At 38.0% G+C, this 15,360-nt stretch overlaps 1 protein-coding gene and 2 long non-coding RNA genes across 3 annotated transcripts; 2 read left to right on the top strand and 1 right to left on the bottom strand.

The window, feature by feature from the left end:
* Positions 1-2,227: 2,227 nt before the first annotated feature.
* Positions 2,228-4,457, top strand: LOC133853991 (protein FAR-RED IMPAIRED RESPONSE 1-like). The gene is made up of 4 exons (XM_062290014.1): positions 2,228-2,306; positions 2,400-3,418; positions 3,515-4,315; positions 4,413-4,457. Exons 1-4 carry the CDS (start codon positions 2,228-2,230, stop codon positions 4,455-4,457), a joined length of 1,944 nt encoding a protein of 647 aa, XP_062145998.1.
* Positions 4,455-4,944, top strand: LOC133854178 (uncharacterized). The gene is made up of 3 exons (XR_009896786.1): positions 4,455-4,588; positions 4,702-4,788; positions 4,876-4,944. It is a non-coding gene; the product is annotated as an uncharacterized LOC133854178 (long non-coding RNA).
* Positions 4,945-9,413: 4,469 nt separating this feature from the next.
* Positions 9,414-11,010, bottom strand: LOC133854876 (uncharacterized). The gene is made up of 3 exons (XR_009896873.1): positions 10,682-11,010; positions 9,811-9,946; positions 9,414-9,733 (listed from the first exon to the last, which is right to left on the bottom strand). It is a non-coding gene; the product is annotated as an uncharacterized LOC133854876 (long non-coding RNA).
* Between the last annotated feature and the right edge of the window lie 4,350 nt (positions 11,011-15,360).

Raw genomic sequence — 15,360 nt, 5'->3', positions numbered from 1 at the left:
TGTGTATATATATATATATATTCATTTCATATATGAATGATGGTGATGATGATATGAAAAAATAAGATGCATGCATAGAAGCAAAAACGGCCAAAATTGGGGTGGAGCAAAGTGTTAAGCGGGTAGGACCCAACCGAAGGGGTAAGATAAGGAAGGGAAAGGAGGAAGCGCGTGAAGCATGAACAGTGGTGGGGGGCGCAGGAGATAAACGTGAAAGCCAAGGGGCAAGTGGGTAAGGTCGTGCCAAAAGAAACGCAATCATTTTTATTTATTTATTTATTTATTGATGTTATCTGTGGGCGGCAACTGCACGTGGTTCATGCACCCTTTCCAATTGGCGTCACGTCCCGACGCGTCCGCGTCAGCTTTTGTCCGTCCTTCTTTCCCACTGTTGACAACTTGACCGTGTCCGTGACCGTGCGGCTGTGCCGTAAAGGAAGAAAGGGCCGCCTTCCACTTTGGCGGCACAGGCGAGGAGTCAATTGACTCCTCCGCTGTGATTGAATTAATGAATGCTATTTTCCTACGCAAAGCAAACCGTATGCGTTATGCATTTGTACTTGTTTTTGAAATTTGGTAATGGAATTCCTTACAACAATAATAATTGTATCATATATTAAAATAGGAAGATATTGATCACATCACTCTCTAAGATTTAAATTTTTAATGAAAATTAATTATGAGATGTAGGGATAAGACCACATTAAACCCATAAAATAGCACTCTACGTGTTCAAAAGTGTCGACTCAATCGCATGCTTTTTTTATGAGAAATGATACTAGTACACATATTTTACAACAATGTTACAACAGCTTACGTGGAAATCCTTTTTTTTCATTTTTTTTTTTTTCCATCAAAACTGGTTGGAGGGGGAAATGAAATTTCATTTCCCCCCAAAGCTGAACGCACCCACCCACCCTCTCTCTCTCTGAAGTCCGTACAGTCCCCAAATCGCCCTCCGGCGTCCTTCACCGGAGTTCCGCCCCAGCCCCTCTGTCTCTTCCGCTCGCCTCCGGCATCCTTCACCGGTCCTTCACCGGAGTTCCGCCCCCAGCCCCTCTGTCTCTCCCACTCGCTCCGGACCGCCGCCCCCAGCCCCTGTGTCTCTCCCGCTCGCTCCGGACCAAGGATTAATCCAATTTTGTAAGACCCTCCTTTTCTTTCTTTCAGTGCCCTGTTAGTGTAGTCAAGCATTACGAACATCTACTTGCTGTTCTTAAGTATGTATTTGCATGGTTTTGGATCAACTAAACTTCAGATTTTGTCGCAATTTTTTCAATTTTTGCTAAATAGCTTGAGACATTCTTTTACTATAAAATTGGAAAATGTTTAACTTAGCAATTTCTAAGCTAAATCTGCTAAAATCAATCAAAATTGGAAAATGTAGCAATTTCTTTGGTGATGCACAATTCCGACAAATGAGAAACATTTTTTTTGAGTTTGTAAAGCAAATAAAATATCCAGATTCTGGAATCTATGAAGTGATCCTTATCACATGGGCAAGACATGCATACCTTTCCTAGAGTTATGAAGATAACTAGAAACTCAATTTTTAATTTTCTCGCTTATAGATTGATCGACTCATCTTTTTCATCCACTTCATGTGGTTCTTAGTTCTTTCTTTTGCCTGGGTTACTTTCAAGATTTATTACTGTACTTTTTATCCAAGTAAATAACAATATTTGAATATTTGGAATTCTTGTTTCTTCTCTGACAGCTTCTTGAAGCGCAAAGTTAAGCTATTATCCATTGTGGATAATGATCTATTTTATAGCTATTACAAAATTGGTTTACAAAATAAAGAAAGTTATTAGAACATATTTGTTTTAATTGTTAGCATGTTCTAGCGTCATAACTGTGTCTTTTTTTTTTGTCCATGTTTGCCCATTTCCAATAATTGTGAGGGTTGATTGAGTTAGGAGACCTTATTAGGATTCATTTTCTGCTTTGATACATTGCATCGCATTCCAGAAAGAGGATTGATCTTAGACTCCTTTCCACTAAAAGGCTTGGCTTTTTTTTTTTGATGAATGAGAAAACTTTCATTAACAAAACAACTTAACACTTTACAATGAAAAGCTATAGTAAAACACTAAAGCTAGTGCTATGACTGCCTTTATGTAGTTTAATTTGTATAATATTGTCAAATTACATGCTTTTAAGGTTATGTAGTTTAGTTTTTTCATTCAATTAACTTATATTACTTTTTAATATAGCACTTTTCTAAATGGACTCTTCAAGTTCACGATTGGATAATGAGGGTGAATTTGACGATGATCTAACCCATCAAGATGACCGTCAAAATGGTTAGTTTTTTCACTTTTGTTTGAGTTATAGTTTTTTCTTTATTATTATTCTAGGCTTTTTTATAAACACATTTTGTATACTTTTTTGGATAGATATGGGTGAAAAATTTGAGAAGTCGAAGGATTTAATGACATTTATTTCTGATGAAGAGTTGAATGATGAGGAAGAAAATGTGGTACTACCTGTGGTGTTAAAGGATGATGAGAAAGTTGAAGAGCCGAAAGAATCAATGACATTTAGTTCATTAGACGAAGTCTGCTCTTATTATAGGAAGTATGCTAAGCAAGCTGGGTTTGGTATAGCGCAGAGAAGCTCGAGAAAAAAGAAGGGTATAAAAGGTTACGTAATGCTTATATGTACTCGTGGAGGTGCAGAGCGACCTAAAACAAGTGATTGTTCGAAGCCAATTCCAATTTCAAATAAAACAGGGTGTGGTGCTAGGATTTGTGCAAATTTATGTGATGATGGAACGTGGTTTTTGAGTAAAGTTGAGTTGATGCATAATCATTCGTTAAGCCCGGGCAAGGCGAGATTTTTTAGAAGCAATAAGAAAATTAGTGACGCTGCGAAAAGAAGACTTGAGCTAAATGACAGAGCAGGAATACGTTTGTGTAAAAATTTCAATTCATTAGTTGTTGAAAGTGGAGGGTTTGAGAATCTTTCCTTTGGAGAGAGAGATTGTCGGAATTATATTAACAAGGCAAGAGAACTCAATCTTGGTAAAGGTGGTGCTCAAGCACTTTGTGATTATTTCAGAAGAATGCAAAAGCAGAATAGTGGCTTCTACTACGTAATAGATGTGGACGATGATTGTAGGTTAAGAAATGTTTTTTGGGCTGATGCACGGAGTAGGGCAGCGTATGATTTCTTTGGAGATGTTATTACGTTTGACACAACGTATTTGACCAATAAATATGACATGCCATTTGCTCCTTTTGTAGGAGTGAATCATCATGGTCAATCTATACTTTTGGGGGCAGGACTAATTTCAAGAGAGGATACAGACACATTTGTGTGGTTGTTTAAATGTTGGTTGGAGTGCATGAATGGTCAAGCCCCTAAAGCAATTATGACAGACCAGGATAGAGCTATGAAAAATGCAATCGCTATTGTTTTTCCTGAAAGTCGTCATAGATATTGTATGTGGCACATTTTAAAAAAATTGCCTGAAAAGTTTGGATCACATGCTAATTTTGATGGCATTAAGGGTGCCATTAATAAATGTTTGTATGACTCTCAAACATGTGAAGAATATGAGGAAAATTGGAAAGATCTTCTGGAGAAGTATAATCTTCATGATAATGCATGGTTGAATGGGTTATATATGGATAAGACATTTTGGGTGCCGGCATACATGAAAGATACGTTTTGGGCGGGAATGAGTACTACACAGCGAAGTGAAAGTATGAACGCATTTTTTGATGGTTACGTGCACTCACGAACCACATTGAAAGAATTTGTTGATGAATATGATAACGCTTTAAGGAGAATGGTCGAGAGTGAGGCACGTGCTGATTTCGATTCTTTCAATCGCACAATCCCATGTATAAGTGCCTTGCAATTAGAGAAACAGTTTCAAGTTGTTTACACAAATGCGAAGTTCAAAGAAATACATGAGCAATTTGTGAAAATGATGTCTTGTAATAACGCTCTTCTCAAAAGTGAAGGTGCGATTTCTACCTTCGAAGTTGTTGAATATGTTGCAGTTGGAGATCACTTAATAGAAAAGACATTTCTTGTTTACTTCAATGAAAATGAACTCGAAGTGAAGTGCACATGTGCAATGTTTGAAGTAAAAGGCATCCTATGTAGGCATTCGCTTTCCGTGTTACGGACAAAGAAAGTGACAACTCTGCCACAAAGATATGTTCTTGACAGATGGAGGAAAGATATTAAGCGAGAGTACTCGAAGGTTAAGAGTAGTTATGATGCCATTAGTGATAATCCACATGCCCAAATACATGACAAAGTGAGAAACAATTTGGAAGAATTATTGTCGCTCACGTCGGTAAACACGGAGAAACGTTGCATGGAACTAATGGAAAAAATTGATCAATTAAAAGAGTTGTGGCGTTGCGAAAATCAATCTTTTGGCAGCATTTCAGCTACTGTCGCATCTTCTAGCTGCAAAAATGTGCTTAGTCCTGTGAAGATTGACTGTAAAGGGAGACCACGAACAAAGAGAAAGGTGTCTGTTATAGAAACAGCGGTGAAGAAATCCAAAGCATCGAGCAAGCCACCAAGAAACAACAATGATAAAACGAAGAAACGAAAAAATCAAGTTAGTGAATTTATTGGATGTTATTTATTTTTTTTATTACTTCTGTCCACATTTTACTTACTTAAAAAACATGTGTACTTCTCCACATTGCATAAACCATTTTTTAATTGTAGGCCTCCAAATCAACGGAAAATCAAGACAACACTAGTCAATCTCCATTGCCTTCTGTGCCTTCTGCAGCTCGCGATCATAGTACTCAGGTGATTAGCCAACATCTCTTTATTTATTAATTGGTTTTTGACAATTATTTGATATTTCACGTACTTATTCAATGTCTGTTTTTGCAGGATTCTGTCGCTTCGTCATCGACAGTTGCTCACACTTTCAGTGGTCACCATCATTCTATTCTTTCTCAGGTATAATTTGCGTTTTTCAAATTTTGTGTTGGCATTCATTCATATGCGTACAATAAGGGAAACGAATCATGTGTGTATCAGGTGAATTTGTCAATGGACCCCATAAATTTGTTATCTACATTGATAAGCCAACACAAATACCAAGAGGCTTTCAGTACAGCCTTACAAATGCGTGATGTGTCAATTGTGAATTGGCTATGCTCCAAGGTAAATCAATTGATATTTTTAATGGTTATTAAAATGCATCCAATTTAGATGTCTGAATATTAACGTTGATTTTTAGGTTGATAAACGGTGGGTCTTGACTATGGATCCTCTGCCTTTGAGTCAAGAAGTATTACTCCAGTTGTTCTGGCTTTTACCCTATTGTTTCAATACCAACCCAGTCGAAATAATTGCTTGGATGACAGACGTTTTTAATTCCATAATTCCAACTGATCCGGCAATTGAAATGCATGTGCGGCCCATCTTCAATCAAGTCTATGCCGCACTCAACCATATAAGTGTCCTGCCGACAATTACTGATGCTATGCGGTCAACTATACGTCTTCTGATGAATGGTTTACTTCCACCTTGAGGCCAATATGATAGTTAATGGTATTTGTGATAGAGTTGTAATGGAGCTAATGGACTCCTGGATGTACTGGAAAATATTGACGACTCTATTTTATTTTATTGTAATTTTTTTTTTTTTGGTTCTTATATGATGTTCATATATGTTGTGTACTAGCTAAAGAGATGTAGGTCAATTTTTGGATGGTGTATGCTATTTTCTTTTTTATGTTATTTTTTTTTTTCTTTACATTTTGGTTGGTTGATTTTGAATATACAGTGGGTTTTCAGATACGAACTACACCCAATTGATTGAGCTTTACAACAGATACATGGACAAAGGTTTGTGTTCATAATATTGCCTTCTGTGCACCGCAACTAGATCATTTATATTAGTTTTTATTTAAATTTGTTTGTTTGTAGTTGATGATTGTCTTGGGTGATTGCAGGTTTTGGGTGCTGCAGCAAGGTTTGCACCAATGGACAGTTTATGTGTATAGAATGCGGAATATGTTGATTAATTAGTGCAATGATCGTTTGTAGAAAATTTTAAAGCAAGTTAATAAGTGGTTTATTGATATTTTGATTGCTTCAATGCAGGTTAGGAGATGTGCTCAAGATTATCAGGAGAGCATGGAAGCAAGCACAATTAAATCGATATGTGCTGTCTTTGAGAATGCCCTCAGTGCTCATAATGGAACTCCAAATGAGCATATTTTAGGGGTCATATCTGTTTTGGTGCTTGAATCTGAAAATGTGTCTATATATGTAGTTGTTTGTTTTCTCTTGCTGTTGTTTGTGTTTTTGTGTTTAGCCGTTGACCTTAGTTTTGCCGGAAATCTTGGTTGCACTTTTCTTCCTTCTGCCACTCTTGGTATTGGATGTTTTTTTATATATATTTTTAATTTGTTCATAAATCTGAAACTCTTTGTTTTCCCAGTCTTGCAGCCATAGCAAGGAAGAGGCCAATCCACTATAGTACTGTTCTTTCTGCTATGCTTGATTTTGATCTAAACTTTGAGACGGTCAAAGGATGTCATGCTGCCAGTATCCAGTATTCCTTAAGAACTGCGTTTTTGGGATTCCTAAGGTGTACTTATCCAGCCATCATAGAGGTAAAATAATTTTGACATTTTTCGTTTTTCTTTTAGTTCCCTTTGCATAAGTTCCTTAACTATGGATTTTTTGTTCCTCTTCATTATGGATGGTTGAGCTTTAAATTAGCTGAATTATTGTAAATTTACAATTTGGAGTCACTGATGATTTTAGAAATAAATTTTATTTCTTGTTACTGTTTGTAGGAATATTGACATAGCTTCTATTAGTAAATGCGGTCTTCAAATTTTCATTTCAATTCTTTCTTAGCTACTGGAACACTTATGATGTATCTTGTAGTGATGTGAAATTCTAGATTGTCCCTTGTATTTCTACTAGTAGAACATTTCCTATCAACGTGATGCCAGGAGCAGAATATACCATACTTAAAATTGACTTCAAAACTTCCCCTGACTCTTTTTGCATGTCTGGACTTTTATTTAGTGGGTGGATCTTTGCATTTTGATCTTAATAGATATAAGCATTTGTTTAGTAGCAAGAAGCTCCAAAATGGGAAAAAGAAAGACAGAAAGTTATGTTTCTTTTGCTCTTTGTAGATGTGGCATGCTAGTAAAGGAAAGAAATGGTGTGGCCCATAATGTCTTATATGATTAAATGCAAAAAGCCTCTAAAATTTTGCTGTTGTTCACCTGGTCTTGCCTGACAAGTTTGGTCTTCTATTTCATTTTCAGTCAAGAGATAGATTGCTCAGGGCTCTCCGGGCTATGAATGCTGGGGATGCTGCTGATCAGGTTATCCGGCAAGTTGATAAAATAATTAAAAATAGTGAGCGCGCTTCACGTGATGCTCGGTTGGGCAAGGTAATTACAAAGTAAATGTGCATAACATTGTAGCAATTTCTTATTTATTGGGGGTGTATAACATTGTAGCAATTTCTTATTTATTGGAATAGTCCATTGGTTTCTGGCGCTGATCAGCTAACTCCCAAAAAGGTGGAAAATGTGTATGAACATCCTTTCTAGGTCTAATGCTATTCATATGGTTCTCAGACAATAATATGCCCACTAGGTCTTCAATGAAAAGCCTTAATGTGACCAGGGTTGTTTTTCACATATAGATCCTTAATGGAGCAACATTTAGTTGGTATGGTTGAATTGAATTGCTTGTCTTCATATTGATGGTGAGAACTTGGGTTCTGGATGTACGTCTTCAATGATGAAATAGAATTTGGGTATCATTTAGATTACTTATGATCAAATGATCATGTGATTAGCTGGAAGAAAAGTCAAAAATGAATTTGAGCATTTATTTATTTAGAGAGAGGTCTGTAGAGAGGGTTAATGTATCTTACACATCGAAGAACTTTGTGACTTTTGTCGCTGAGGTCATATTTTGCAAGCTTGTGATATGTTGGTTTAACTTTAGATGATTGGCCATTTGGCCCGAATAAAGAAAACAATAAATGAGTTTCAGGCCAATCATCTAAAGTTAAACCAACATATTACAAGCTTGCGAAAATATGTATGTATGTATGTATTTATTTATTTGATATGCTTATGATCAAAGATTACAGTTTATTTCTTTGAATTTTTTTCTTGTTCAAATTAAAGGAACTTGGTAGAGATAGACTTCTGGTGGAATTGGCACGAGAACGCTCGATGGTAATGGATGCAAGAGGAGATTCTCAAGCCAAGGCATCCTCGTTAACGGCTGCAGCTGTGGGTGCTTCCGTTGGTGCTGGTCTTGGCATTGTTTTGGCTGTTGTCATGGGTGCAGCATCTGCCTTGAGGAAGCCCTGAGAAACTGCATTTGTTTTCCCCATATTTCCATGTATACATCTTTCAAGATCTGAGAGTTGGATAGAATGTTCCCTTGCTGTTTCCATTAGCGGCCATTTTTGTATTTAGAGTTAAAATTATCTTAGGTTCCTCTAGCAGATGGCCCTATTCTATGTAATAATGTGTAGGCAAAGAGCTTGCTTAGGCGTCTTTTTAAAGTTCATATTTTTATCTAAACCCTACCTTCTGTCCTGGATGTACAGATTGTATATTTTGGTAGTCCATTACAATGTCATCTATTATTTCAAGAATTTATATAACATAATATGGATTTGAGTATATTGTTTATGATCACAGGCCTGACTAAAGGTGAAGAGTTTCATTGACACCTATGCATTTTGATCTCATTGTGCTGAATGTGGAGATATGTAATATGCTTAACCCTTGCATGGCGCAAGTGAAGTTTGGGAATGAGCTCGGAAGTTTTGCAGCCGGTAGCCGGCTGTCCTTGATGACCAACGGAGCACCGTTATTAGCCACTTGTCAAACCAACCAGCACACAGTTTTGCTACCTTGGACTAACCACATGTGTATTTGGCAAGAGCTCCCTATGATGGAACCAGCATATTCATTATTGGAGTACCTTCACAAAATGGTATTGAATTATATGCCGTTTTGAGATAAGGGTACTGAACTAGAAAACGTCTCAAATTGGAGCATCTAGGTTTCCAAACATCCCACTTAAGAGTACTCCGTTATAATTTCTTGTTAAATTCTGCCAAAATTCTTAAAATACCTGTTTTTGGTCAAAATCATCATCCTTAGTTATTTTTTGGTGGAAATAATTCTTGTTTGGTGGAAATAATTCTCCTTCTTCAGATTTAAAGTTGCTAATGCACTTACATATCTACTACTATAGAAAAGAGATGTTAAATAGCATTTAAATAGACGTGTCAATCATAATATATGAGGAAATCCAAGTGGCAAAAGTAAGGTTTCCTTCAACCACTTCTATTCTGAAACTAATAAGAACATTAAATATTTGACAATGACAATTTTTAACCTAACAATGTTTTCATCTTTCATTCTAACATCAAGTAGCTAACTTCAGAACTGCTATAACTACTAAAATAAATTACAATGCCCAAAATGATTACAACTACTGCTGCCCAAAACATCTTTCTATTAAGACCAAACTCCAACCGAAGTCTCTCATATTGTTCGTTGTGTCTTGTTTCAATTAGTTTCTCAAGTCTGTCAATATTGGCCATTGTCATCTTCTCAACTTTCTCAATATCAGCCCGTCTCCCTTCCTCTATGTCTCTCATATGTTCCTCCAATCTCTTCTCATAAGAAGTCATTCGGTTATCAGCCCACATAAAAAAATCACAATCCCCATCTTTCTGCGTTAAAATATAATAGTAAATGTCATAAATTACTAAGGAAAACATAAAGCACAAATAATTTATTTGAAAATTACCTTATACTTTATACAACCGTACCACTTTCTTCCGGGGTTGTCACTAGTCCATGAGTACCTTAAACGTGCATGCACTCCACAGTAACATAATGGATGGGGTATTGACGCATCACTATTTACTGACATTTTTTCGGGCCTACACAAAAAAAATAAAATAACAATAATAATAATAATCTTGCCCTTATAAAAGTTAAGCACATGTTTTATCAAAATATTCTTACAATAAAAAATGTTTTATCAAAATATTCATTTTAAATTATTTGTTAGGGTATTTATAGTGAAAGCAAAACACAAAAACAAAACAAAAGTACAAACTAACATGGCCTATAATGGGCAAACAGGAGGATGGGGAAGTGAAATGTTTTAATGTGAGCATTTACTCTCAGATACAACTTAAAAGTGTGATTAGTGGAAATTAATCTCAATGTTGTCTGCATAAACGACAAATTAAGAACAACCAAGACCTTTTATATATAATGTCAGGAACTCAAACACTGAAAGAGCAGGTCCCTACATGCCATGCCGACAGCACGGCTGAAGCACTCACAACAGAATAATAAGTCCTTACAAATTTATCATGGACGCAATGATGACAGAGAAGAAGTCTACTCACAATGAGAAGAAGTCTTCATCTTCATGAACAATCTGACAATTGAACATTCACCAATAGGAATACTGACTAATTTTTTTTTTTGGAAAGAATATTCTCTAATAGTTTAAGCATGTCAAGCAATTATCTAATAAATCAACTATCATATTGAATGGCATGTATGAGCAGAGGATCTTGCATGCAAAGGAGGCCTATCTGGAAGAATGCCATGACAATATAAGCACATTACAACATGATTTTGCAAGAGGCTAACAGACATACCTTTGCTAATGTTCTAGATGCAAGGTTTTCCAGCCTAAGCCTGCTCCAATTTTAGTTGTCTTCAAATCCTAGTCCATTCAAAGAGAACCCCAGAACAAAGAAAAAAAAAAAACTAGATCATTGAATGTTGAAAAAGCAAATCGTCCTTTCCTAATGTTATATAAACATACCTTTGCTAATGTTATATAAACATACCTTTATGCATCTGGAAAAATGAAACATGGTCGGTATAACGATATTAGCTAGAATCTGTCAAGGTGTACAAGATCTGGAATTATATTGAAATTGGCAGGATGTGATAGTGCCTTATATATTGTGGGTCAAATTTCTTTCTCATTGCGACTTAAGCAGATAAATTTGTGTACATTGAACTTCTATATCAAGGTTAAGCCCATTTCGCTTATAAACCTCACAGCTGAAACAGTTAAAATCCTGAAAAGGCAATGGATTGTTTTTCTATTGGTACGTCTTGGAGTGTTGTGAGAATTTTTTGTTGTTTACTCTGTAATCAATCGGGTATTGCGTTCCTAGAAATAGGTGTTATTCAGAAAATGGAACGTATTATCTCGGAGCATGGATAATACTACGTGGATCTAAATATTTGATCTTTTAAGTACCCTGCCAGTTCTAACCTGCTGATTGGTTAATTTTTTTTTTTTTTTTTTTTAATCTTGCAGGCAACATGACAAGCTGTCAAAGATGATGAATGTTTCTGGCTACAGAGAAAAGGTTCCTTCCCACATTCATCAAGAGAATGTTGCGAAGCTAAGCTCCCTCATGCAGGAGGTTTTGTCTCTCGAAGAAGCAGGCCAGCACATTGAAGCTCAAGCGTCAGAGAAATGAACAATGAACATGATGATTGATGATTGACTTTGTTATTTGTCGCTATTCTTGGTCCTTGGAACATCACAGGGACCCATTTTTGGTCAAAATGAAAGCAAATGGAGGTAACAAAAGAAGAAATTATTGGGTCTGGACGTCGTTGTATTGTTGAAGGCATTTGATACAGCCGCTTGTACGTTATTACTAGTCACGAAGAAAATTTTCGAATGAAATTATAACTGACCATCATTTATTTTCTTTTAACATACCTTTGCTAATGTTATATAAACATACATCTAAAAATCTTTGAAGCAGTTAATCAGTAATCAGGCAGATGAGTAATGGAAATTACAAAAGGGAGAGGTAACGCTCAGATATACTTACCAGATCGGAGCAGGCAGATCCGGCCACAGAGAGAGGGGCTGGGGCCGGCGGTTTCCGATGGACGGAGCAGGCAGATCCGGCGGGAGAGAGAGAGGGGCTGCGGGCGGCGGTTTCCGACGGACGGAGCAGGCAGATCCGGCGGGAGAGAGAGCGGGGCTGGGGGCGGCAGATCCGGCGGGAGAGAGCGCGGGGCTGGGCGCGGCAGATCCGGCGGGAGAGAGAGCGGGGCTGGGGGGGGCAGATCCGGCGGGAGAGAGAGCGGGGCTGTGGGGGGCAGATCCGGCGGGAGAGAGAGCGGGGCTGTGGGGGGCAGATCCGGCGGGAGAGAGAGCGGGGCTGGGGGGGGCAGATCCGGCGGGAGAGACCACGGGGCTGGGGGCGGCAGATCCGGCGAGAGAGACCGCGGGGCTGGGCGCGGCAGAAACGGCGGGAGAGAGAGCGGGGCTGGGCTCGGCAGATCCGGCGGGAGAGAGAGCGGGGCTGGGGGCGGCAGATCCGGCGGGAGAGAGAGCGGGGCTGGGCTCGGCAGATCCGGCGGGAGAGAGAGCGGGGCTGGGCTCGGCAGATCCGGCGGGAGAGAGAGCGGGGCTGGGGCCGGCGGTTTCCGACGGGCGGAGGGGCTGGGGACGGGGACTGGTTTCCGACGGGCGGAGGGGCTGGGGACGGGGACTGGTTTCCGACGGGCGGAGGGGCTGGGGACGGGGACTGTACGGAGAGAATTCAGAGAGAGAGACGGGGGGTGCGTTCGTTCAGCTTTGGGGGAAATGGAATTTTTCATTTCCCCCCAACCGGTTTTGACGAAAAGGCTACTGTGATATTCAAAATTCAAAAAACGAAAAGAAGGTTTAAACTCACTTTCCACGTAAGCTGTTGTAACATTGTTGTAAAATATGTGTACCAGTATCATTTCTCTTTTTTTATTCAAATTATTCCTTAGTTCCTTTATAAATTATGGGTATTTTTATCATTTTACATATAAAAAAATATGCATGTGTTATGTATATGGTTGACATTTTGTTTGATTTAACGAGATGTTCTAATAGATTTTATCATAATAAAAATTTATTACACTATAGACTCTTTCAATTGAGCCATGAACCTTGTTAGGGATAAAATCAACCCTAGAGACACGTGGATTCAGAAACGTCTCGGAGCTATGTCTCGGACAATTATTACGGCCAAGAAAGAAAAAACTGCCTAGGGGTAAATACATCTCGGAGGTATAACGATGTCTCGGCGCAAATACATCTCGGAGGCATAACAACGTCTCGGTCATAACACTCCAGGTTACGGTATGAAGAACATCCTGAGATCTCCTAATCTGAATGGAGTGAGCATATCTCGGGTATTTGAGTCTCGGAGTAACCTCGCCTTGGAGGTGACATCAAGTCGGTACAATAACATCTCGGCCTTTTATAACTCCGTTATGGTGCGACGATATCCCGAGAAGTTATTACGTCTCGGACATCATCATCTCGGGGTCTGATTGAAAGTCTGCCGCGGATGTCTCAGAAGTACAATAAGGATAGAATTCCATGATTGATGGGATAAGGTAATTATTTAACGATTGAGGTGGGGTTCAGCATTAAACAAATGCTAGTGGAAAAACTCTGCTGGACAGCAACATCAAGACAGCATGGGCAGCACTTTCCTCCACGCCTGGCAGCACTTCCTCCAAGCTCCTTAGACAGCACATGTACTCAATAAAATAATCCCACCCGATCATAAAATAACCATCCATTCACTCCTTCCAAAAAACCATGCACTTTTCGACCAACACAATCCCACTCATCATCATCTCCACTCAGCATTATATAATCTCCAGTCCCTCCTTCCACTCGAGGGCATAACCAAAACAAATGTTAAAGAACTAGAAGGTGGCAGACATGGAGAGATGGGTGTTCCAGCAGATTAAACTAAGCGAGGAATCAAACTCCTGAGGAAAGGGGGCATGAGGAAATTGAAGAAGGCAGCAAGTATGGTGAGGCCAGGGGCCTGGCCTATAAAAAAAAGATCATTACACCAGGTACAGGGCAGAGGAAAATATACGAAGAACGATACAGAAATACAGAGGCACAAAGAGAGAGAAAGAAAGGAGTTTATCCTTCTTGGTGTACGGTACAGAGGCAAATAAAGAGAGGTTTTCTCTTCTTGATTTGTCGTACAACAAGACATAAGTAAGGGAAATCAGGGTGTATCGGGGTTTTGGGCTACGAGTGATTTCCCCCTTGTAACTACTTAATAGTAAATTTTCTCTACATCTCCTACAGTGGATGTACCTCAGATTGAGGGAACCACTTAAATCTTTGTGTCATCTTCTCCCCTATCTTCTCAATTTTTTCATTTCTAACAGGTCTTGGAAAGTAAGACTTATTTCTTAACAGAGCGAATCAACAGGCGACACGTCACCATACCGGAAACTGTACCAACAAACCTACCCTTCTACTTGTAAATATTATTTACAGAAAAGGGAATAATAAAATCAACAGCACGATAGAGATGACAAAGAAATAAGAGTTCAAGTTAAAGTAGCAGTAAAGTGTGAAGTATATATATATATATATATATATATATATATATATATATATATATAATGTTAGAGTATCTTTAATAGACTAGTCAAATACTTTAAAATAATTAAATTTAACTAATATTAAGTTTTTTTTCTAATCCAGTAGATGAGGCAAAGTTGTTATTTCCTTATAGATCGAATGAATGGTTAATAGACTTTATAACCTATTTACCATTCATTGTATAACTAATAAAATATTGAGAGAAATTAAAACTAAAACAATATAATATTTATGTACCAAACAACCTTACTATTCATGTATAAAACAATTTTTTTTTTTTTTTTTATCTTAAAATTATTTTCCATTAACAGACAAAACAACCTTAATTATTTCTATGCTTTTTGCTTTTATTCGATCTTATAATCCCCAGTGGGGGACAGCAATGTTTTTCCCATCCAAGCAATACATGCCTTCCCAAAAGTGTGTTTGGCAAAGAGGTTTGAGAGGAGAAAGAAGGAAATAATTAATTGATGTAATATAAACGAGAAATGAATTTTAAATTTTTTATAAGAAAAAAAAAATCAAAAAATGATGTTGACTTTTAAAAGAAAAACAATAAAAAATATTTACTGATTAATCACACCTAACAAAGACAAAAATATCCAATACACGTAAATATTGTATGAACGGGTTTTACTTGCTCGAATAGATGTTCGGACAGAACAACCCTGGTTCCAATTATTCAAACTATCCGAACACTTATCGGAGCAAATGAGATCTGCCCCATCCACTCATTTGAAACTGTTATGTTACACTGCAATAAGGCTGCTATAATATTGCCTGCTGGATGTTTGTCCACCCAACACAGCTCCCTCCACAGCAACCCCCACTTTTGGCCACCAATGCACTAATATTTGCAGGGTGATAGCACCACCCTGTATAAAACAAAGGGAAATTAAA

This window comes from Alnus glutinosa, chromosome 13, assembly GCF_958979055.1.
Source record: "Alnus glutinosa chromosome 13, dhAlnGlut1.1, whole genome shotgun sequence".
Lineage (NCBI taxonomy): Eukaryota > Viridiplantae > Streptophyta > Magnoliopsida > Fagales > Betulaceae > Alnus > Alnus glutinosa.
The sequence above is the reverse complement of the archived record's forward strand: the minus strand, read 5'-3'. Positions and strand labels throughout refer to the sequence as shown.